The sequence below is a fragment of the Micropterus salmoides genome, unplaced genomic scaffold (genome assembly GCF_014851395.1).
Source record: "Micropterus salmoides isolate LMB-PRFRI ecotype aquatic unplaced genomic scaffold, ASM1485139v1 Ms_hic_scaffold_8, whole genome shotgun sequence".
NCBI classification, from domain to species: Eukaryota; Metazoa; Chordata; class Actinopteri; order Centrarchiformes; family Centrarchidae; genus Micropterus; species Micropterus salmoides.
Window position 1 is genome coordinate 34,276,335 of NW_024044570.1, and position 26,275 is coordinate 34,302,609.

The following is a 26,275-nucleotide window of genomic DNA, read 5'->3' on the forward strand; positions in this document are numbered from 1 at the left end:
ATTCAGCCACTGCACTACATTGCACTGACAAACAAGCACAGTACCCACACATGGACACACACACAATGGTTTATGCTCACACAGCGTACACAGACGTCATGCACACTCAAATACGCTTACAGAGTAAACACACATGCTACTGTTGGGCTCACACACACAAGCAAGTGAATTCGACACTGACTTTCTATACACACATGAATACAAGCTCTGAAGCAGCGAGCGCAGCAGTTTTTCTTCTCTTTATCCAGACAGGCAGTATTGATCGGGGCTGAGGGGGAAATTCTCTGTAGATCTGTGGGAAAAGTTTAACTAACTACAGTCTGCAAGCTGAGACATCATTCACTTGCTGCTTGCCGATTTTCTAATAAGTTTTCCAGTACAGTGAAGTGTGCATATTAGGAGATTTGGGTGTGTTATTGGCCTCTATATTGTTACAGCAGCTTCTATCCCCCACAACTTGTTTAGTTTCATTATATTCACATTGTTCATTATGTATGTAAATTAGGGAAAGGTCATTTTGAGGTGTCATTGTTTTTGTTTTTTTGTCTAATTAAAAGACAAACTCCCACACTGGTGTTTGATAAAAGCACCACTTCATATTGAGATTGGACACTAGCTGCGGGTTTTCATCACTCTGTAATATAAAACAGGGCACTCCCTCTGGATTCATTAATAGCAGGAGGCACATAGCTAACGAGCCTGGAAGCTATCACTTTTTTTCAGCCTGAACCAGACGCTAAAGCCGATCAAGTGATCGGTTAGCCACACTGCGCTTATTTGGCCAGATATGTGTGAAAGGAAAGGTTTCTCGTAGTAACACAAGAGAATCCATTAAGTGCTATAGAGCTTTTTAGCTTCTCTTAGCTCATTGTTTTGGTTTTGCAACCCACAAACTCAGCTCTTGTCAGCCTCATTTTGAGCAGCAGCAGGCAACTGTTTTTAGTGAAAAAGCTTTGATAAAACCAGAATAATATGTGTCAAGGACAAGTCTTTCCTTATTCACTGTAATTAAGGTATCAAAACCATTTTAATATTAATGTCAAAAAGTAACATTAAAATGTTTAACTGTAATATTGATATTTTAAACCTGAACCCAGAGACCATCCTCAATCAACACCCTTGTGTTGTTCATCAGATTCAAACCAAGCTCAAACTCGCATTTGGGCCAAGAGGAAAACAGCTGGGAGAATTCAGCCCCCTCGACATTAAGGCTTTGGTGACCTGTGTACATCTGATGGAATAATTTATATCTTTCTGGCCTCAGCACAAAACCACAACCTCCTTCCGTGGAGGCTGATCAGTAAAAATGATTGAATGAATGAAACTACTTGGCCACTTGACCTCTTACTCCTTCTCCGGCGTGCAGTCCATTATAGAACAAAAAGCTGGCTTTCAAGATATTTTTAAGTGAAAGTAGAGCTCTGTCAGTAAACTCTGGGGAGAACGTTTCAATTCTAGTCTTCCGGAACAGGAGAACCAGAAATACAGACACAATGTTTGTCTCAGAAAGTCGACATTGCTCCTCTGGTAACACCTCCGTGGCAGCAGGATTTCAGAAACAATTGCTCTAATTAGCAGACTTCCTCAGCATAATGCAGCACAAAAGAGGATTTTACTGTGACACAAAACTGACTCACTGTAAACACATTTATGTGTAATGCATGCATTTGTCTTTGGACTGTTTTCGTTTTGTGTCTGTGCCTGAACGTGTATGAGTGATTTTGCCACTAAAATGTCTGCTGACATTCTCTTGGATCTCTTGCAGTCGCTGTGTCTTTCAGTCTCTCTATAAGCCGGTGTGTTTGGGTATGAATTATGTACTGAGGCGTCTCCCCTTATAAGGCTAAGTGTGACAGTTTGTACCGATATGTCAGCTATGATTGATGGGTGTTTTTCTGTGTTTGGTTGTTGATGGTGTCTGCAATTCCAAAAGGAAAATTCTTCACAAAATCTGAGGAAAAAAGTGTTGTTGAAAAGTGGGAGCCTTTCAACATTTTGGGTTATTGGAATTAACACAGCACAATCAAAAAAGTATAAAATGAATGACAAAGCCTGTACTGCAATTAAAGGTTCTGTCTCAGTTGGCCAGCTTATCTGTCCACCACTTGTTAATCATTTTGGTAAGCTATCTTCCTTGAAATGCCATCCAAGGAAGATGGGAAATGCAGCCAATCTACAATAAACAAGAGTTCATACATGCTGGAATTACTTTGTTAACCGCCGTAACTTCCTCCTTTGGACAGAGTCAGGCAAGCTTTTTCCAGTCTTTATGCTAAGCTACGCACTTGTCTGCTAGCACACAGACATGAGAGTGGTGTCAATCGTCTCATCTAACACTAACTCGAACTAGTGTATTTTCCAAAATGTCAAAATCCTTTAACTCAAAGTCCACTTTCTAGCTTTTTCTGGGTTCTTCAACTGCATTTGAATCTTGCTGACTCAATCTCACCTGATGAAGACCATAAGATGCAGTATAATAAATCCTCAATTTGAATTTTTCATAAACACATCCAAGAATCTATCTGGATTTAATTGAACGCTGGATAAAAATGTAAATAATGCGAACATGCTGGTGAAAATCTGTTAAATGACCATCATGTACTTGATTTCACTTCTCATTGTCTTTGTTTATTACTGACATAGAATAACAGCACTCTCTGGGGTTTTCCATTTTCTCTTCATTTTCTATTAATGAAGCATTTTCTGAGCTGTACTCGCCATCAGATGGCTTTGGTAACAGTTAGCTGTGGTGAATAGTGTCCTAGTAGCAACAGAAAAAAAAGTTTTTTAACATCAAGAACATTTCAAATAAAACTTGCTTAACCGGATCCATTTCTTTTGAATTATCCATGTATTTTGTGGTGAAATCTAATGCAGTTTAATGAGGAAAGGCTACAAATTGTAGCATAAATGCCAGGCAGCAATGCAATTAGTGAATTCGTCTGGATTAGAGCAGAGAGGTAAGCCTTATGGTTGCTTCCTTTCATTAATTCACTGATTCAATTCAATTCTGTTCCTTTTGCCGGCTCAGTTATCTGTTTATGCTAAATAATAATAAATCGATAAGTGGTTTAAACTGTGCTTTAACCCATAAACATCACAGCCATATTCACAATTTGGCATATAAAGTTCCCCATAGGTCAAATCACAGACTACCAGGAGGCTGAATTTACTGTGTTAAAATTCCTGTCTGTGTATACGCTGATCTGTCAATCACACATAAAGTCAGACATCCATTCAGACAGTAAAACAGTTTGTGAATCAGTCCGCTGGAAGCACAGCAGCAACCATGGCAGTCAGGCCTACTGGTGAGTCAGAAGGTTCTTCATCTCTCACCCAGTCAACCAGTATACCAAGAAGTCCATCAGTAGCAGGCGTCTTACTAAACAGGCAGCTGTTGTGTCATAACATGAATCATTACTGTACACAAAGGTTTTGACTGTACAGAAGAAGATTAGGCTACTAGAATGGGGGCGACTGTGGTGATTGTTATTCTGGTATAGATGTGCCATTCAGAGGATGAGCCTGTCTAACAAAAGAGTCTAATTTTGTCAGAAAATTGTAGATTGTTATGACGAATGGCTCACAGAGTGGTTTTTTGTTGAAAAGTGTTCTATATTGGAAAGTTAAAACAACAAGACCCAGGATGCACAATGAATGTATGACACACCATGTGTTGTCTTTGTCCTGTGTTTTTTAATTGGGACAATGTGTAGGTGTAGTTATAAAGTTAAAATTGAGGATGGAGGAATAGATTCCCAGCTAATCATTAGAATTAAAACATGCAAGAGCATTATCTTGTCCTTTTAAGTTTACAGGCTTTAGACATTTTTTAGTCAATTGGATGAAGACTACTATATATTACAATCTATGACATTATTAGAGACAGATATAAGTGCAGTTGCTTAACAGTGTAAATGGAGTTTTGTTTTTATATGGTATGCGTATGTACAACACATGGTGGGTTTCAGCTGTGTGGTAGATAATGGAGTAATTTTGTCACGCTGTAGATTTGACACTGTGTTATCTTAAAAGCTTGAGGTTGTTGCTCTAGTGGTTCCTGTGGGGTACATGAGGTTACACTGAGGTCAAAGCTCTCTTGTGTCTTCCTAAACACCCGGCTGTTGACATGGGTGAATTAATCTATTCATGATTTATTCATACCGGTGGAATTGACTCTCATGTGATGATATTATAGTTGGTTGAGAAGCAATCAAGGACTAATTTGTGGTTAAGTTGTCTGTGGCCAAGAAGAAAATAACATATTTTAAATAATAGCAGTTAGTGTTGTATTGATTGTATACCTTTTGTAAAGTACCTGTACTTCTAGGAATTATATCCACCTCCCATTTTATACTAAACATGTGATGGGAGCATAATTTGTGTTGCTACAGTAGTGGAACAGCTTTTATTTGTAGAAATGCTTAACAAGTTAGCAGAACTTAAGTATTAATGGTATAGCTTACATTACTACAGTCCCCTCCAAAAGTATTGGAACATGTGAGGCAAATTCCTTTGTTTTTGTTGTTCACTGAAGACATTTGGGTTTAAGATCAAAAGATGAGTATGAGACAAGAGTTCAGAATTTCAGCTCTCATTTCCTGGTATTCACATCTAGATGTGTTAAACAACTCAGGACATACCACCGTCTGCATTAGACCACAGTATTCTTAGGTGAGCAAGAGTAATGGAACAAATAATCTTAAAGTAAATAACATTTAATATTTAGTGCATAACCCTTGCTTGCAATAACTGCCTCAAGCCTGCGACCCATCGACATCACCAAACTGTTGCATTCTTCATTTGTGATGCTATTCCAGGTTTTTACTGCAGCTTCTTTCAGTTCTTGTTTGTTTCGGGGTGTTTCTCCCTTCAGTCTCCTCTTAAGGAGGTGAAATGCAGCTCTATTGGGTTCAGGTCAGGTGATTGACTCGGCCAGTCTAAAACCTTCCACTTTTTCCCCTGATGAAGTCCTTTGTTTTGTTGGCAGTGTGCTTTGGGTCATTGTCCTGCTGCATGATAAACTTCCTCCCCATTAGTTTCAATGCATTTCTCTGTAAACTGGCAGACAAAATGTTTCTGTCCACTTCTGAATTCATTCTGCTGCTCCCATCATCAGTTCCATCATCAATAAATATTAATGAGCCTGTTGCAGAAGCAGCCATGCACGCCCAAGCCATGACATCACCTCCACCATGCTTCACAGATGAGCTTGTGTGCTTCGGATCAGAAGCAGTTCCTTTCTTTCTCCACACTTTGGCCTTTCCAGCACTTTGCTAGAGATTAATCTTGGTCTCATCAGTCCATCAGATTGTGTTGCAGAACTTTTGCGGCTCATCTCTGTACTTCTGTGCAAATTTCAATCTGGCCTTTGCGATTCTTCCTGCTGATGAGTGGTTTGCATCTTGTGGTGTGGCCTCTAGATTTCTGCTCCCTGAGTCTTCTTCCAACAGTGGATTGTGATACCTTCACCCTGCACTGTGGAGGTCGCTGATGTCACTTACTGATGTTTTGGGGGTTTCTTCACAGCTCTCATGATATTTCTGTCATCAACTACAGTTTTTTTCCTTGGCCGACCTGTTGGACGTCTGTTGCTCAGTACACCAGTAGTTTCTTTCTTTTTCAGGACGTTCCAAATTGTTGTGCTTGCTCTGCCCAGTGTTTGTCCAATGGCTCTGCTCGATTTTCCTTCTTTTCTCAGCTTGCCAGTGGCTTGCATAGACAGCTCTCTGGTCTTCATGTTGGTTTATCCTCTTTAACAGGAAATGCAGTCTTTATAGGTTTGAACCGAGGATGAAAATTTAGACTAGTTATGCAGAGATATTTAATGTTTGGACAATCAACCTAAAAGGCAACACCTGGGCAACAAGAAACATCTGCAGTCACATGTTCCAATAGTTTTGCTCACTTGAAAAATGGGTGGGTTCCAACAAAGGGTGGTATGTCCTGAGTTGTTTAACACATCCAGATGTGAATACCAGGAAATGAGAGCTGAAATTCTGAACTCTTGGAGAGCCTTTCCCGATCTTTATTATCCTTATCCTTATTTTATCCCTTTTATTGTATTGTATATTACTAATTTTATATTAATTTTTCATGCTCTTATCTTGTTTTTTTGTATTATTCTTTACACTTGTTAAAGCACTTTGTAACTTGTTTTTGAAAAGTGCTCTACAAATAAGGATTATTATTATTATTATTATTTTAAATGAGGTTGTTAGCAGAGTTAGCAGAAAACTTGCCCAGGGCGAAAATATGTACCATGAAAGTTTTATGTGTGTTTGTGTGAATAAAGTAATTTAGGCACATGATGTAATGGCCCACATTGAGTTTGACTTTTTTATCTTGAAGTCTAATTTAGCGTGTTGTTAGGCATACAGTAGCGTCAGTGAACTACATGCTATTGAATATTAATGTTCCTTTTACTAGAGAGATCCAATGTAATAAATTCAATTTCTCTTCATTTGTATAAGGTTTTATTCCATCCACTAAAGTTTGGATAGGCAATAGCAGCGTTGAAAATCTGGATGTTTTCAAAAATTTCAACAAAACACAACAAACTGGAACAGCATTATTTTATTCAGAACACAAACCCAGACAATTTTAACCCGTGCACATATATTTATTTTGCTGTCAAAAACATTAGTAAATATACAAGGTTAATTTTGCTTAAATCAGAGCAAGTCAGTCACTGATCAACTGCCTCTTTTCCTCCCCTCTCTCTCCCCCTCCCATTTTCCTCCTCTCTTCTTCTATTGATTTGCACACTTTCTCCAGGTCCTGAGGAACAGTGATGGTTAATGGGTGCCACCTCCCGAGGTTGCTGGAGTTCTTGCAATCATAGATCCATCATCAACGGAAAAGCTTTCATCATGGAAACCCCCTACCTCCAGACAGCGCTCCATGACTCCTCCTGTAGAGGGTGTAATTGATGAGGGAGGTGTAGTGAGACTCAGACAAGCTTGCCCGTGAAGAAAAAAATCACCCAAACCATGTAGTGTACCTCTCTCCAAGGAGGGGGGAGGGTATACATTCGAGTCTGATTTATTTTTTATTTATTTCTGTTTATGTAATCTCTGCAGCAGATTTGTGTTAGCTTCTTTAAAGAGTGGGCGTGGGCAGAGTGAGCAAGGTGAGAAGAAAGTGACAGAGAGGAAGAAAGAGAGAGAAAGAAGGAAAGAGATGGTCCTCCACACCACCCCTTACTCCAGTGCCTGTCTGCACTTCCTGGATGGCTTGTCGTGGAGCTTGGTGTTCCCCTGCTACTGGCTGCTGGACCGGCTCCTGGCCTCCTGCGTGGCCACCTCACTGGAGAAGCGCCAACGCTCCCAGGACCCCTGCTCCTTCCTCACTCTTTGTGTAGTGATCTCCGCCCCCCTTTACCTGCTCCTTCTCCTCGCCTCCCTGCCCTTCGCTTTGCTGGGCTTCATTATCTGGGCTCCGCTGCAGGCCATCCGCCAGCCCTACTTATACACCTTCCACAGGTTAGTGTGGACATTGGTGAAGTGGCACAGGTTTTTTTTTTTAATGCTACTTGTTTTCAAACAAATTAGACAGTGACGTCTGTCTCATGCCTGTGGTGTTGCTAGTGCTGATTGTCTCAAAATTTAGACCACATGGCCATTAAACCCTCTGACTTCTCTGTTATTCTGTTACCTACTCATCTTCCATGGTTTTGCCCGAGTGAAAAGGAGGAACACACAAAAAGTTCACTCCTTTCACCATCTAATCCCTCTCAAAAATACCAATTTTGTATTGTTTATTGTGTAGTAAGGTAATAGATTTGCAAAGCAGGATTACTTATTTCAGTCCAGGAGAAGTGAAAGTTCCTAAAATGTCAGACTATTCTTTTACCATATTGTGGAGGTGTATTTGTGTGCTCCAGAGCTTCTGTTTGATGTGATATAGTATTTTGTTGCTTCCCTTCTGCAGACCAGACAAACATCAGGCCGAGCAGGGCCAGGCTGGGTCAGGGGGTGTTGGGATTGGGGAATGGAAGCCACAGGGCAGAAGCTTCTGTTTCTGTAGTGCCAACGTATGCCTGCTGCCCGATTCCTTGGCCAGGTTCAACAACCTGTCAGACACCCAGAGGAGAGCCCGGGAGCTGGGGAAGAGGATCCGTAATGGTGCCAGTCGGCCTCAGATTAAAATCTACATCGACTCACCTACCAACACTTCAATCAGGTAAGGACAGCTATCTCCTTGGCTCCTTTTGCTTATGTCTTAGCAGTAATAAAAGACAATTATTGACTACTAATCAAACAAATACATTTTGAATACTTATTACTTTCTTTCTGTTCTATTTATCAGTGCGGCATCCTTTAGTAGTCTTGCCACAGGTTTTCGCCGTACCTCCTCTCTGGACCAGCGTCCAGACCAAACACACCAATGGACCAGCCGACACCGAAGAGTGCCCGATTCACCCCTCAGGTGCCACCGACTGCCCCGTTCACCCCTCTCCAGGAGATCAGGGCTCCGCTGAATGCCCCCTTCACCCAGATGGAGCAGACAAGACAGCAGACTGCCCACTCCACTCTGCAGGGATGAACAGCAGCTCAGACTGTCCCGTTCATACTACAGGGGAGGCTTCAGACTGCCCCATGCATTCCACAGGGGCTCAGAATGGCCAAGGCCATCATGACTGCCCCATGCATGGTGAAGGGACCCAGCCAAAACCATCCCCAGACTGCCCACTTCACAACTCAGGGGTTCAAATCAGCATCAGTGCCCCAGAGCCGGACCCCCAGGAGGAGGAGGCCGATACAGGGAACCATCGGCCAGGGGAGCAGGCGGGGGGAGACACAGGCAGCATGACTGCCTCCAGGGAATCCCTCGCTCGATACCATGGAAGTGACGGTGGCGTAGGGATATCCTCCAACAATACTCTCTCTCATGTCCCTCGCACGTCAATCTTTAAGCGCCCTGGACGAAAACGCCGCCACGGAGATGAGACGTTCGACCACGAGATCTCTGCCTTTTTCCCTGCCAATCTGGATTTCCTGGCTCTACAAGAAGTGTTTGACCACGGAGCGACGACTAGACTGCGGCGGCAGTTGCATCGCTACTTCCCCTTTGTGCTGAGTGATGTTGGGCGGTATGGCTGGAAAGGCTGCTGCTCAATGTTCAAGTTCCTTAACAGTGGGCTGATGCTGGCCAGCCGCTACCCAATTTTGGATGCACGGTACGAGTGCTACCCCAACGGGAAAGGAGAGGATGCACTGGCAGCTAAGGGGGCTCTGTTTGCCAAGGTCAGACATTGTACTACTTTCTCTACCTACTCTTATGCTTTAAATGTACTGATGTACAATGCCAATTCTAGTCATATTTTAAAGAGTTTGCCATTTTAGGAAAATGCTTATTTGCTTTCTTGCCAAGAGTTGGATGAGAATATTGATTTCACTGTCATATCTGTCCATTCATCGTGGAACTAAAGCCAGAAGATTATTAGCTAAGCTTAGTATGAAGACTGGAAATGGGCAAACAAATACTCTGGCTCTGTCCCCGTAAAACTTGTTGAGGCAACCTTACAGTGACAACAAAACTCCATGAAGTCACTCAGCGAAGAAATAGAAGAGCACATAACCCCCACTGAAACCACACACAGTGCAGCTACCACCAACGTGGCATTTTTACCCTATTTTGTGTGAATTAAACAAACTAGATACAATGTGTTAATGTGTGAGGTGGTAGCAGGCAGATTTGTTTACCCATGGAAAGAGCCAGGCTAGCTGTTTCCCACTGCTTCCAGTCTTTATGCTAAGCTAGGCTAACCATATCCTTGATGCATTCCCATATTGAGCGGACAGGTATTGATCTTCTCATTTATCTCACAGCAAGAAAACGAATAAACACATTTCCAACAATTCCTTTAAATAATGAACAATACACAATTGGGAAAACATTTTTATTTTTATTTTTTTTACGTTGTACAAGTACACACAGGTGCCCTAAAGCTCGGTAATATTAATCAAATTCTACCTACACAAAAAATATGATTAATGTTCCAACAACTGCAGTCTAAAGTTTTGGGACAGACAGCCTTTTTGTCATGTTGCCATGGTTTCACAAATAACTTTCAGAGCCTGTATCGCTAAAAGGTCAGTGTGGCCATTTTAAGAAATTGAATAACTAATATACTAATATATATTTAGACTGGGCTATTTTTGAGCAGCCTTCAGGACTGCAATCTTTAGTAAAAAGAATGAGAAAGCTTTCACTTGCAGATGTAACAGGAAACAAACAATTTCTTCCTCATCTAATTCCATTTAAACTGAGCTGAATAAGAGCTAAATGTCTCTGTGGGCCTAATTTTCCGCTTTTCCTGGAGCAGACATGTGTCTAAGTACTGATCGCTGCTTGGTGCCGTTCTAGCCAAAAGCTAATCTTGTCATCTCTGATGCCACTATCTATAGCTTCGGCAAGGCGGTAATTGAATCTGCCCGTTAAGTCTTTTAATACTAAATTAACTTGTTATACATTTGTGAAAGAGTGTGAGTGTGAAAGAGAGACAGAGAGTCAGAGTTAAAATGACCTGCCAGCTGTCTGCATTAATTACTGTAGATCTGTAGTAGGCATCATATTGGAAAACGTTTCCTACTATGAAGACTTTGATACACCAGTATCTATCGGCTGTGTTTCATAACCCATTTGATGACCTCATGTAAATAATGCCACTCAGTGCACTATTGCCACAGTGCTGCGGCGGTGGAGAATCCGCAGATTGCTGACAGTTCTTGGTAAATACACTTACTTACACCCACATCCATTCACACATTACGCATCTGTCATTGTGGTGAGCGCTCGCACCACAGTAATTACAGAACCCTCACAACCTTTCCACATCTCCCGCCGCTGTGTGGAAAAAGCAAAAAAACACACGTCGTCATGTGTTTTCAAGGTTTCAGCATTACGTGTTTGTTAAGCAATTACCATCACTCCACTCCATGTTAGGTTATTTGCTGCATTGAAAACACAACTATAACATGGCTCATGATAATTTTCAACTGACATTTTCTGTTTACAGTAAATGTATAAAGTTCTCTTTATTGTTTAAATGTATTCATATGTAATTGCATTTTTTCTAAACACAGCTACCAAAGGACTGTATGGACATAACCAGTCTTGAGCATTAGACACTTCATTTCCTCCATTCTGGTAAAAATTTATTCTGGAAATATTTATTTATATAAAGGGAAACAAAATTCAGGTGACAGGTGACAATTCAAATTATAAAAATAGAATATAATGCAGTGCAGCTCTCAGGCATGCTGCGTCACTTTCAAATATGTATTCTCCTGTAGATTAACTTTTCTCATTTAATATCGTCCCTGCTGAGTCAGCACGCATGTAGGCATGATTTAGTCTTCCCTCCTCTTTTGTTTGAGGAAGTAACATCTTGAAATGTCCATGTGGCACCCATTCATGTCAATGATAAACGATACGTGATGGCAAATTTTACTCACATATCTAAAATTTACAGTAATTGTGAGTTTCTGTGATTGATTCGCTCAGCTGTGTGCCTGGTGAGTGGGCTTCACCACGAAGCCTTTCAGTGGCTCAGGAATCATTAGTCAGCACGCAGGTCAGCTCCGTGACGTAGAGTCGGTAGACTAGTGCGACATTTTGCTTTTGTTAATATTTGTTGTACCACTGATGACTATCTTTTCACATGTAGCCACTGAAAGAGTTTTTCCAGTGCTCCACTTCCTAACAGTAGCTGAGGGACATCCTGTCATGTTTCTCAATGCAGTCAGAAGCAATGTGGGACGGTTCTCTAATTAATGGACTCCATTAGGCACTTTCAGCTGGAATACAGATCCCATGTAGATATGACAAGACTTAGTCTTAATGCATAGTGTACAAGCATAGGAAGCAGGATGGATTTATGACATGGCTACCAGTGTACTTATCCCTGTTTGAGTTTCATTCATGATTCTTTGCAGCTGCAGTCCTTTCTATTCTGTATAATGAGAAAACACACACAGTTCTCCTTTGAGTGAAAAAGCAGTAGTGCACTGCGTAAAGACAACGTGCAATGAATCAGCGATGAAGCAAGCAGCAGTTGTGTGTGTATGCCTCATTGTTTACGTGTCAGTACCTGTATGTATGCATGCCCCTGTGATGAGCGTTGATATTAGCAATCATTAATCAATGACATACTGTGACTGTCAGGATGTGAGTCTGGATCTGATGCAGTTCCTGCTGGGATGAATCCGCTTTATGTGACCTGGTTCTGTTGACGGGTACCTGTATGTGTGTATGTGTATGGGCATGTTTTAGTTTGTGTCTGTACATGCCCTTACATAAACCAGATCTAATAAAGACACACTCCTTCACAGCTTGCATGCTGACAGTCTCATCCTGTTAGCCCTGCTGCCTGCTGACTGTCACTGCAGCTGACAAGCTGGCCTCACATCCGTTTCACCGCCTCCCTGTATATGAGGTCACTCCAGGTCCCCCTGACAAGCTGGCTATCAGCCAGCTGATAGGTACAGGTCTTAATGCTGCTTATACTCCCCTAACTGACAGAGAAGGAAACCGAACAATGCTAAACAAAAATTATTCTCCTTACTGCCAGGAAGATAGACCCACATGTCTCCAGCATGACTGACATGTCTGCAGTGGTGGAATGTAACTAAGTACATTTACTCAAGTACTTAAGTTAATATTCGAGGTATTGTACTTTACTTGAGTATTTCCATCCAATGCTGTTATGTATTACATCTCAGGTGCGAATTACGTTTTAGTCCACCACTATGTTTGTCCGGCAGCTTTAATTATGAGATACTTTTCAGATTCTCTCCAAATTTGCAAAGATCTTCCTGCTTTTAAGCTAAATAAACCACAGTATTTAAAAAAACATGGATTAAGTGGAAAATGCATGGTATGCATGCATGCAATGCACTGTGGATTAAGCTAGCCAACAGTATATAAAGTAGTAACAGTACAACCACAACAACTACAGCAGTAAAATTCAACCTACATATGAATGCAACTGTAATTTTAATCCAAAACACATCATATATATTAGTATAACACTGACAGGGACCATTTATCTGCATAATGAGAACATTTACTTTAGAAAGACACTGGTGTATGTACCAGATATGCCTGGCCTAGCACATCTGTTTGGGGCCTTACTGATTACTGTCCAAAACACAACTTTTATTACATTTTTCACTGATTTTGATGAAACTGTGTCATTTTCTATAGATGGACAGATAGCTTCAAAGTAATCGCCAACTGGGGAGATGGTACGACTGACTCCTGGTTTTGGTCTGGCTTTCACTGATAGCTGATGTTGTTGGTGTTTCCAGTGTTTCCCAGATATAGTGTTTCCCACAGCTCTGTTGTTAAATGTTGCATACATGCTGTTTTTGCAGCCTGAAATGCTCATTGGGTGATTTTGAATGCCACCAATACATGAGTGGCTGAATGATACAGTATGACCTGAAAATCCACATCCTAATAACAGTTAACTAGATAATTAGTTAAAAGTAGTTATTGAAGATTTGTGTAAGATTAACTTGGTTGGCAATCCATTCATGATTCCATAAATTGTATTTACTGTCTAGCCCCGATGCCAACATAAGTTGACACAGACTGGGAAATGTCTTCACAGGTCAGTGTTTTCTGAAGTGGAATTGCATCGCTTTCAAATATTCAAACAAGTTAATCAAACATGTCATAGTTCAAATGGACTTTTGAGAAGCTGTTAGAGCCACTTTGTGTGCCATGCTCTCAACCATCAATAGTGACCAAGCTTTTAGAGCCACACTGTTTATTTCTTAGTACTGTATGCTGGGTCCCAACCGTGTGTTGTTGTTCTCATCAATGGAACAGCGTTCAGCATTGGCTTTTCTAACCATTCCTTTTAACCCATGATGCCCAGCCAGCTGCAGTGGCTTTGATGTGCCTTTGATGTGCCATTCCTTACCCCTCTCCATCCTCCAGTCTTGGCAGCCTTCCAAGGCAGCATCTTGTTGTGAACCCTTGATTTCCCTCCATGAACCTTTGGTCATTTTCCCTCATAACTACTTGAATCTCCGGTTCGCCTTCCTGCCAGCTGGGATGCATCTCATTAGATGCAGTTCATTTGATGTACCTGATGTTCACACTGCGTTTGTCTAGCAGCGACCAGATCCTGTGTTTGTTCTTTCATCTCAAACACAAAGACACTCAGTCCAAAGTCATTGTTAGAGTGATGATCCTTAAAATTCTTCCTTTTTCAAATTTGTGTTGTTTGATACTATAAGAACTCATTGTTGTTTTAGCACTTTATTTCCCAGACACCACCTGTCAGTTAAAACATTTTGGGTGGTATTGTAACGCCATCTTCCATGGATTTTCTGTTGATGAGGTTCCCATAGGTTTCTTCGTCTGGTTAACCATTATAGCTATGAATGTTAATGCTAACTTCTCAGTTCTTCTATTTATTTCAAACACCCTCATTACATTACATTTATTCATTTAGCTGACTCAAGCTCATTTGCTTTTAAGAGCTAGACAGTAAGAACTTTTCATTCATACTGCACACAAAAAAAACAGAGTTCCCACACAAAACCTGGTATTTATTTTAAAAAGAACCAGGGGTGACCATGTGCAAACTAACGCACACTCAGATCAAGCCAAGTGTGATATGTTCATTTGAAATGAATAATAAGTTTAGAGACAATATCTAGCATGTAACGTTTTTCCTTCAGGTTGTTAGCCAGTTTCAATGAGCATACTGTATATGATGTTTTGACCATACACCATTTACTGAAACTTGACATTTCAGTAGAGTGTCTTCTGGTGACACACATGAAACATTTTGTGTGGGATAAGAAAATTATTGCGACCCAAGGGATCAATCATTAACTATTAAAATAAAGTGCCAACGTTCAGTGCCAACTGAAGAAAGTAGTGTGTCTTTATGTAGCAAGGTGATGGTTAAAGGGAGAGAAAGTGATTCTGCAGAAGGATTGTTGAGATTTTAACTCAACTGCCAAACAAATACACCTTTCCCCTTCGGTGCTCCTTCTGAAGCTCCCCCCCCCCAATTTTAAATCTCAGAGGTTTCTCCAGTATTACAACGCCTTCGCCCTTGCCTGGTAAATTAAATTTAACTGAATTTTATATTAAATGAGCCCATGATATCAAAAGTCTACCTCCAACCATCCTCCGCTCTTGTTTCCAGACTGGTTTATTTCAATTATTTATATACAATGAAAAAGATTATAAACGCAGCACTGTTGTTTTTGCCCCCATTCATCATGAACTGAACTCAAAAGTCTAAGACTTTCTCTATGTACACAAAAGGCCTATTTCTCTCAAATATTGCTGTGTTAGTGAGCACTACTCCTTTGCCGAGATAATCCATCCACCTCACAGGTGTGGCATACCAAGATGCTGGTCAGACAGCATGGGTATTGTACAGGTGTGCCTTAGGCTGGCCACAATAAAAGGCCACTCCAAAATTTGCGTTTATAATTTTGTTCAGTGTATTTAGACTATTCACAAAACTGTTCTTCTAAATCTATCTTGGGGCACGCACACATTCTCATAATTTCCCTGTGGGTGTATTTACCTGGAGAGCAGCAGCAGGTTAGCAACATAAATCTAAATTGTCTCTTGTGGAGAAGTGACGCACTAGAGAGAGAGAGAGAGAGAGAGAGAAAGGCAGAGATAGAATTTTAATTACAAAATGTTTCCCTAAAGAGACAGCCAGCACTGGCTCTGTAATTAAAGCTTTTCAGTCTCAACATTTATCCCCTCTTATAATTATTTCAAACTACTAAGTGCATGGTTGAAGAGTCGTGTGTGTGTGTGTGTGTGTGTGTGTGTGTGTGTGTGTGTGTGTATCTATGTGTATGTAAATACACAGTTTGAATGCATTACCACGGATTAGGCTTCAAAACAGGAACACACTCAAATCTAGATTGGATAGAATGGAAATCATAATCATCATAATTTCTGCGTGGAGTTTGCATGTTCTCCCTGTACCTGTCTCGCCATCCTCGCACTGTCCAAAGGCACGCAGGTTAGCATAATTGGCAATTCCAAAATTGCACGTAGGTGTGAATGTGAGTGTGAATGGTTGTGTCAATATGTCAGCACTGTCATTGACTTGCGACGTGTCCAGGGTGTACTCTGCCTCTCACTCAATGTCAGCTGGAATTGGACCCATCCCCCTGCGACCCTCTAAAGGATAAGCGGGCATTGCTAATGGCTGGATGGATGATTGGAAATCAATGGGAGAATTCCCAAATCTGCTTTTGGCCTTTAATAACCTAAAATACATTTGTCAACTCAATTTACTGACATAAATTGCTCTCTTATTCAAGACCAAAGACATTTCAACCTGTCTCTTAATCAAACACTGGCCAAGGTAACAGCACACAACACAGGTCTCAGCTCTGAAGTACAGTCTCTCTTTTTTTGCTTTTTAGCAGCAGGCATCATCTCAGTCGGAACAACTATTCTTTTTTTATTTAACTCAAAATGCTTACTTCTTTTGGCTAATAAAGACTTAGGAACTGTGGCTCATAATTTGTTGTGTTCACACAGTTTTTTGTGGTGGATTTCCAAGTTAAAAGGTCCAATTTCTAGTTACTTCTCTAATACTAACTGCATGATATACCAGAGTGAGTCTGACTTAAGTAACAAAAATGAGGACTTGAGACTTGAATTAGACTTAACTGCTTGATTAACAAATTACTAACAGACTTTTTTAGATTAAAGTTATTAAGAGAAAATTAAAGTGTTAGAATAATTACCTTAAAACTTTGATTAATAGCCCGGCCATTCATTTGCTTAAAATAACTGAATTGACCCTGCCTATATTTGGGACAGGCTACTATGAAACTGTTTATTTATTTCAAACAGAATATTACTTGTATAAAAATTGTCAGATAATAGCAAATACACGTCATTCGTTTGATCTAGCTTCGACAGATGGCTTTTGCACTTTTATTATGTAGGCAGCAACATAACGAAAACAATAGTGTGGCAGAAGTTATCAGACAGAGATTTGATTTGGACTCACTTTTACCATGCAGGTTACACTGATAAATCTATAAGAATTACACTTTGGGGTTTGTTTCTGTTAAATGAACTGAACGATTGAATTGTATCTAACGGATCTAACGATGTGGACTCATCTTAATTGACTCAAGATTCCTCTTCATTGAATCGAGACTCCTCTTAACTTACTCAAGACTTGTCATTATTGAATTTACTTGTACTTATGATTGACTTGAGACTTCACTTGAATTGTCTTGATTTGCAACTCGGCTTGAACTTGTCTCAGTGGATTTGATTTTAACTGGCCCAAAAGACTTCAAAACAGCTCTGTAATAAAAAGTAGTTAACGGAGGAGAACAGGGTGAAATGGGTGCAACTTTGAGGAACATTTGAGAAGTTAAATAACAAATTGTCTGATTCAGTAAAGTGAAAGCTAGTCAGCTACAGGCAGAATTCTACCCAGACACCAGTAAATCTTTAGCACAGCATGGGATTTACAGCAGCAAAATGCCCTTTGACTGCACTAAAGACAACACTGCTGCCAAGCTTACATTGAAAAAACTGAACTATAAGTCCGTGTCCGTGGTTTTATTGATCTGGAAAGACTGACAAACAAAACCACACCTCATCTGTCACCCTGCTGCTTTATGCCGCCTGTCTGTCATCATGACAATATCGCTGCTTGCTTTTCAAGTTAAGTTCTCAAACTCATGCGAGTAATACGTGGTGAAATTTCGGCTCACTCCTTGTCTGAGGGTAAAGTTAAGGTAATTAGTTACAGCAATCTTGGCTGTTTCATAATTAGGCTCTTATAACTCAGCTTGGTTTGGTTGGCTTCCAGTGTGAAATCGCCTCTCACAGCTCATTTCAGTTCCGCTCAGTTCTGTCTCAATTGCCTGTAATGAGAGGAAGTCTTGGGAAGTTAAAGCATCTCATATCCTGCATTCTGACGCATTTGCTGTTTTAATTTTAAAGAAATGCAGTTAATTTCATTTCATTATTATATATTAATACAGAGCAGAAAGGGAAAAACACACTTTCAGCTCAGTTCCGAAAAAAAACTGTTTCCAGTCAAGGCTTTTGTCTGTCAGTACGCAGAACTCCAATTAGCACTGGCATCATCTGAACTTCATCTTCTGCATAGACCACAGACCATACACACACATTGAAAGTCCATTCTTTCTTGTATGCATGAGTGCGTACACACACACACAAAAGAATCCCCTCAGGCCTCTTGTCGTTTTCAGGCGCACACACACACACACCTATTGAAGCATAGATAACCCCCTGAAATATTAATACAAAGCACAGCATGTAGATTGAGAGAAGAGCAGAGGGGAAGGAAAGGGGAGAAAAGAAGCAACAGAAAGGGAAAGAATGAGGACAGAGTTGGAGAGAAAAAAGAAAAGACGAAATGATAAGATGAAACTTTAATGATCCCTGTGGTGAGATTCACTCAAATTGAAAAATAAAAAGCAATGAACGAATAGAAACATGTAACAGAAACTACTTCCACAATTTTAACACATAGTATTTAAAAGGGACCTATTATGCTTTCCCTTGTTTTCATATCTATTTACATATAATGTTACAATGTCGGACCTTCATATTAAACGTGCCGAAAGTTTTAAATAAATGAATGAATGGTTTATTTGGGTTTACATGAACAATGAATGACAATTTGTGAGAATATGTAATTGACAAAAAAATGTTTACACCAATCAATTTCACACATAATCACTCACACACAGTAATGAGGTAAACGTATGTTATCTTTCTCATCTGCTAGGCGGGGATGTCCTTACATGGTCATCTGCTTATGATACACTCCATGCACCCATCAGCCTCATAGCGCTTTCTCCAGCGCTGGCAAAGCGCTTAAATGAAGTGTGGAGACAGGTCTATGCTTGACTACTCTGATCGGGACTACTCTTCATGTTTTGGAGGTTGTTCAGTATGTCTCACAGAGAGTGTTTTTTCGGTTGTAAATGACAGTGTTTCTTGACGGACTTGAACAGACATTAACTAGTTAGCTCAGTTAGTCATGCAGGTAGAGGTCCCCATAGCTAGGATTGGGAGCTCAGAGCCCTCCTCCCAGCGGTCCAAAGCTCCTGTGCTAGTGGTGTAAACGTCAGCACTCACCCGGGCTCTAAGCTAATAGGACCACTAGCTGCACAGCTAGCTGGGCTAACTAGCCAGCTGCAGTTAGCAGCAGTTAGTGGATACTTGAAAGCTTTCTCCCCATCTAGAAACTCCATAAAATATGATCCAGTTTCCCCAAAATCAGTGAATAAAGTTATAAAAGCTGTGTTTTTCTGCAGGAAGCAGTGAGTCACCAAGCAGCTCCAGCTGAATAAGCATATCTTGTACCCACACCGGCCCCCTGAAACACTCCACTCAGGTGGTGTCTACCACTTTTCCAACCTAATTCTTGTCTCGTGTGGTCTGATAAACAGTCACAAGTACTGCGTGTATAAAGAAAACTGGTAACAGCACTCACAAGCTCCTCTGCAGGCTTACAGGAAGTTGGACAATCTAAATCACAATCAATTGGAAAATGAGCGTTTATGGAGGGGGTCCTCGGATGACCTGAGGGGCAACATACAGGGCCAGTATAATATGAATAAGTATTTCTGGAACTGTGAATCATGCAAAGCTACACTTTGAATCCCAAAATAAATATAGAGCTTCAGCCCGCAGCAGGTTAGCTTAGGTTAATATAAAGACAGCTAGCCTGGTTCTGTCCAAAAGTTAACGAATTCTGCCAACCAGCGCCTCTAAAGCTCACGTTATATCTCATTTGTTTAATCCATGCAAAAGATATGTTTTAAAACAACAAATAAGGGAAATAAAGTGTACGCTATAGGTTTCTGGTGTTTGCCTGCAGCGGTCAGCTGTTATCAGCAAACCAACAGGGTCTCACAAATTTTCATTAACTCACATCTTACAAATCCCATCACATTATTAGAAAAGTTAGTGCACCACCTGATAATGCATTTAACAGAATTGGGCAGGGTTGCTCTGCTCTGTAACCCATTCATTCTCACAAAACTCACACTCCATTAACTGATTGAATTAGTGCCTCAAATGTTCTAAAGAAAATGTATGGCTTTTGCTGTAAGGCGTATTAACTGTACCTCACTCTACAATGTGAGCTTTGTGTTTGGTATTAAAGTCAAACTAATTAGTCTAATGCTTTTATTCTGGCTTTTAGGATTTTTCATTCGAAGCCCCGCATAGATACCCAGCCAAAACAGCCATCCCATTATTGGTATCAGTTTCCATTTGTCTAAATAAAAGTCCTCTCCTCGGTGGGGTGTTTTAATATCATGCTAATTCACCAGAGAGATAAATACTGAGATCTTTCTTCATTATAGTAGACATGAATTGTTCTTAAATTATGCTCAATAATTTGACATAATGAGAGCATCATAAAACAAGCATGTATTTAAATCACTGCGTAAAAAGTCACTGGAGGTTAAAGGGTAGTTAAGGACGATGAGGAGGTAGATTCATTTACTCTACCTTAAGCAGAGTATTCATATTTTAAGGGGAAGTTCTGTTTTCTTTTTACAAAATTGTGCTTATTTTTGTATTTTTGACCAGACCAGATGGCAGTTTGTACAGCTTCATCACTGTAATGTGGGCTATGTTGACCATATGACGACACAGCATGTGTGTAATGTGAAAGGTGTCACTAGTGATCAACCCACAGCTGTACGGAGCCTTCAGCTTATTGGTTTGTTTTTTTACGGACCTCAGCTTTAGTGCTTTAGGGTTAACCGAACTGGAACGCACATGCAGGCACAGAGAGAACATGTAAGTCTCACACACAAAGGCCAGCTGTTCTTCTGTTAAATATAAAAAAAAAGAAATAAAGAAATAAAACAACAGAAAGGTGAAAGTCCTATTTTCCTGGTTGTTAGAGGATTATTCCTGGCAGAAACCTCACCAGACCACAAGCTTTTAGAACAGCAAATGTTAAAAGCTTTCATTAAATGGATAAACAGCATTAAATTACTATTATGTAACAATAGTCTTTTATATATGTATCTAAATGTTGCAGTGTAGATTGTTGCTAAAAATCCCTCCTTGATTATGATGTCGGAGCTGGAGCAGTTTACCTTGTACAATACTCCTGTTCAAGGCTGTCCCTAAGCTGGCCTCTTAACAGGGTGTAGTTTGTCTTGTTATAGATCTACTCCACCCAGACGTGTTCCCACTTCAAACTAACCACCCCTCAATCGCCAGCTCCTTTTCTTTGCAACCCTTTATTCCTCCTCCTCTTCCTCATCAGTCTGCATCCACCCACTGGCACTTCACAGCCGCCTGCCTCCTCTTCGCTCCGTGTCTTGTGCCTGTGTTGCTGAAGCACTTCACAACACTGATGCTAAAGGTGTCTGATTAAAGTTTGATTAAATCTCAAGCGATGTTCAAATTATTGCAGCTTTGCACACATGCTGCTGCTTGGGGAGTGGAGAAATTGAGGTCGGGAATAAGTACTATAAAAGTGTATGAGGACATGTTAAAAAAATGAAATCTTCAGCTCCGTGTTTAGCTCACGCCGCTTGAGTCAGCCTACCAGAACGCCGCTCATTTGAATCGTGCAATTGGACACAACTGTAAGGGATTATCACTCCAAACAAATGATCTTGTTTCAACTACTCTCTCTTTTTACTTCACTTGTTGACTAGACTCACTCTAAATATATCATCTCTGGATGAAGCGTATTGTGAAGCTGTACATCAATATTGCCTTTCGTTTACTTACGTTTTGCTGACATTTTTTTTCTGCGGATACAAAAATGTTTCATGCCACAGGGACAATGGCAGACCATACATAGTGCAGTATAAATGTCAAGACTGCCTATATCAGAGAGGAAGATCTAGCATTTTTTCTTCTTTTAAATAATAATCACCACTTTCATGTAGGAAAATGTTGTTGAAAATGTCTATTTGTTATTTCCTAATGCTACAATCAGCGATTCAAATTATGTCTATATGATAAAAGCCTTTAAATTCATTTGTTTTAATCACAGCAACTGTCTTTACCATCTAAAACCCTGTGTTAAAGAACAACACTAGGAGTCATAAACAGTCATGCTAGCAGCTCTGTGAGGCGTAGACACAGAGGTTTCCTCCCACCGTCCAAAAATATGCAGGCTAGGTTGATTGGTTACCCTAAATTGTCCTTAGGTGTGAGTGTGAGCGTGAGTGGTTGTTCGTCTGTGTGTGGCCCTGCAATGGACTGGCAACCTGTCCAGGGTGTACCCCGCCTTACGCCCGATGTCAGCTGGGATTGGCTCCCCCCCCCCGCGACCCTGTACACAGGATAAGCGGTTGACGATGGATGGAGTATTGCAGTTCATCTTGTGGAGAACCATAACTTTCAACCTCATATTTCAGTCTAGACCAAAGCCGACTGACCGACATTGCCATCCCTCAAAGTGATGTGTTTTATATTTCGAAGAACCGGATAGTTAGCATTAGCAATGATAGACAATATTGCTGGACATAAAGAATTAAAATTGCCACCTGAATAAACCTAAACTATAAATAAGCAGGAAATCCAAAGAAAAAGACCAAACTGGAGACTGTCTGATTACAGGATGCAGCAAAAGAGCACTAAGCGCTAAAAATGGAGGCATAATTATAAACCAAGGAACTACTTTAATTTAGATAGGATATTTCTGTAGCCCATCTGACAATTGTTTCATAATAGATATTTATAATTCATAACACTAATATTTTGTCTTAGTGCTACTGTATCTCTGAAACTGGACACAAGAGGCAAATACTGTGTCTGGATGTTGGCTGCTGATCAGAAGAGAAAACAGGGCTCACTGCAGACAGCAGGTTTCCAGCAATGCTCGCTGTATCTTGCCTTTTTTTAGCAACACTAGTCAACTGAAAATACATGCTAATGCTCCAGCTGCAGCAGGCTGCAATCAGCTGTCTGAGCACAATCAGTGTGGAGGAAGAGGAGCTCATGCAAATAGATTTTTCTTTAAATTACATATACATTTAAAATATGCACAAGCTACCACATGAATATTTTATCAAGTAGAAGAGACTACACTGTATTTCATATTTGTTCAATGTTAGTTTTCAGGAATTGATTTAAAAATACTTGTCTTGTTTTGTCCAATAAATAAATATGAACGTTTTTATAGATATGACAGGACTTTTTTGCCATCTCTGTGTTTTCTTCATTTGTCATATCCCTCCGACCAGGGACGGACTAGGAGTAAAAAATGGCCCTGGACTTTGATCCAGCCCAGCCCACCAGAACGGTTCACCGTATACTCCACCACGGCCGCCCTGCTAATGCACGCACGTACAAACAGGACCAGCCTCTAATAAACCACGTAGCAGCATCACAGCATCGATCACTATGGCAGTACTACTTTTAAAAGGCTGCAGAACAAACACTGAAACTGTCATGATTGAACTACCTCACACCACACGAAGCCTTGAGATAAAAAGACTAAAATATCCACAATCCTCACTGAGATAGAGTGGCGTTTCATACGGACGCAGAAGGGTACCTATAGCGTAAAATAATTACACTTTGTCACGCTGTCTGAAAGCGTCTGCAATGACGCACTGAGATGAGAACGCGTTGTTTGAACACACAGTAACTGTAGGCTACTCTTTACCTCAGTTCTTTCTTTCTGGTACATGTACAACAGTAGCTGACCAATAGCATTTGAATTTCACTGTTGGATTCTGATAACATGTTGTATTAACACATTTAGACACATTTCTACCGTTTAGCAGCACTATCTCTGGCTTCGCTGTCCTCTCTGTTTAATCTTTCACCTGTGAACAGGGCTGTGGCATCTTCCTCCTCTCGGTCTTAGCGTCTGTGGCCCTGGCACTAGTACGAGTCACTTACTTTATTACATTTACTTGCATTTAAGCAAAGACCTTTGACTCTTTCGTTTTTCATTTTTAAACTCAGCTTTTCCATTTTCTGTTGTAGCTCGTTTGCCAGCTGTCAGTGTCACTGTGGTGTGTGTGAGTGAGACAGATTGGGCGGGGCTAAGGGCTGCGTAGAAGTTTCATATGGAATAGACCAACAAGCCTGGTTGGCCCGTGTTACTCAACCTTCCTCCAATGTTTTTTTTCTCAGTAAAAAAGTACAGGCTAAGAAAGGCAGCCCATCGGGAATTGTCCCAGTACTCCAGATGGCCAGACTGCCACTGCCTGTGATCTGAAATCAAAAATGTTTTTTCAATAATTATACTGTAGCCTAAATACATTACGGAAGCACACTGCAGTCAGCAAAGAAAAACAATTGGAGACAATACGTATGTCATTACGAGATCTTTCCTATGTCATATATATGAAAAAAAGGTATCATTATTACAAGACCCATATGTGGTCATTTCAAAGAAATCTCATAACTACGAGGTACAGATTAAAAGAAAATAACGTTATAATTATGGAACACAGTTCTCGTAATTACAAGCAAACTGTTTCATAATTATGAAGTAAGGATGTCATAACGATGGAAACCGTACAAAATATTACAATCTAGGTATCTTGTTATTACAAGTAACAAATCATGTAATTATGGGATGTGGATGACGTGATTCCAAGATTCTTATCTCAAATAGAAGTCACAATTGCATTACATAATTACTTCTCAATTTTCTTCTTTCTCCCATTATGCCCCACTGCTGTGAAGTTGCGCACCCTGACTGCTGTAATGAAATTACTGCAGTAATGACTTACTTTCCCCACAGGGGTCAATAAAGTTTCATTTTGCCCTGTGTTATTTAATTGCCTGTGCTGTTACCTAGCATGCTTTACATACGCAAACACACTTGTTTGGTGTGCCTTGATGTTGCTTGTTTTAACACAGCGGAGTGACAGCTTGTCATGTTTGTCTCTGATCTCCTGCAGGTTCACGTGGGCACGTCTCATCAGGAGCAAAGGGTTGTGGGATATCTCACGTGTACGCACCTCCATGCCATAGAAGGTACAGTTACATGTTCTGCAGCTGTCCTAACTCTCTCTCTGTCTCAGACACACACATACACACAGGTAAATGCACATACACACATGAATGTATTCATATGATTTCTATGACGTTGCATTTCAAGGCTGTTTTGTATTAAGAGTGGAGAACATCTGAAATCTGTGTGTGTGTGTGTGTGTGTGTGTGTGTGTGTGTGTGTGTGTGTGTGTGTGTGTGTGTGCGTGTTTATTTGTATGTCCAGATAGCTAGATAAATGGGCGCATCAAAACCCCTGCATGCCTCCTCCTGCTGTTCCCATGGAGACTGGCTCAAGCTGTTTAGGGCGTCACAGCCCTATTTAAAGCCACGGTCGATGCCTCCCTCATTTTTTACCAAAGACACGGCTCCCCCCTTTGCCTGCTATTCTGGGCTCCTCCTACGCTTCTCAGAGGCCTAAATATAGCAGTGCCAGGGCTGTTTCTAAAGATACATCAAACATAAAGCCTTTGGGGGGAGGGGAGTGGGATATGGGGGAAAGGTAGAGAGAACGGGAGGAAAAAAGGGGGAGGAGCACGGAGACCTGATTTTTTTTTTTCTGAGAGGAAAGTAAATCAGTAATCTTTCCTGCTGGAGTGCACGATGCATGATGCAGTGTGACTGACTACATATAGAGAACATATACTGAACATGATACTACATGAACTGTCAGTGATAGCCCTTAATCTCACATTGCTCTGGTTTGTCTCTTGTATTAGTTCAATTTCAGAGTAGTTTTGAGTAGTTTTCTCCAACACACCTGTCTTGACAGCCACTCAGGTGTGTAAAGGCTTTCTTGACTGAGTGTGCTGCTACTAGCATCATTAGTAACAGTAGTGCATTTCGGTGACAGTTACAGTTTTTTTAAATTAGAAGTTGTTTTGGTCTATAACTAATTACACAGAAAGCATTTACTAGAAAACAGCACAACAGAGCATTTTCTAAAGACCAAAAAGTTGCCTACCTGTTTTACAATACACAACCAATAGACAACCTTTTTACACTAGCCCCAACATACTCATGCAAACATCACAGTGTTCATTTTATATTTGTTCATCCTATTAATTTTAACATATCTTTAAAGTCACAGTGTGTTGCACACATGTTCAGGTCCTCACTACAACTGTTCCACCAACAACTGTAAATTCACCCCTTTTAATGAAATACAATTATTTTTCCCCTCTCAAGTTGTTTTGGTGCCGTTAGTAGCTGTTTGTTTGTTTGTTAACACCATACATCACGTGTACTGTTTACCATGTATTTGTCTTTA

At 40.6% G+C, this 26,275-nt stretch overlaps 1 protein-coding gene across 1 annotated transcript in view; it reads left to right on the forward strand.

Annotated features, from left to right (window-relative positions):
• Positions 1-26,275, forward strand: part of LOC119894236 (sphingomyelin phosphodiesterase 3-like) — a 66,517-nt gene that overhangs the window by 27,556 nt on the left and 12,686 nt on the right. The window contains 5 exon segments of the mRNA XM_038706879.1: positions 6,778-7,484; positions 7,933-8,184; positions 8,311-8,382; positions 8,384-9,248; positions 24,915-24,990. Coding sequence (XP_038562807.1) covers positions 7,183-7,484; positions 7,933-8,184; positions 8,311-8,382; positions 8,384-9,248; positions 24,915-24,990 — 1,567 coding nt within the window. The 5' untranslated portion in view covers positions 6,778-7,182.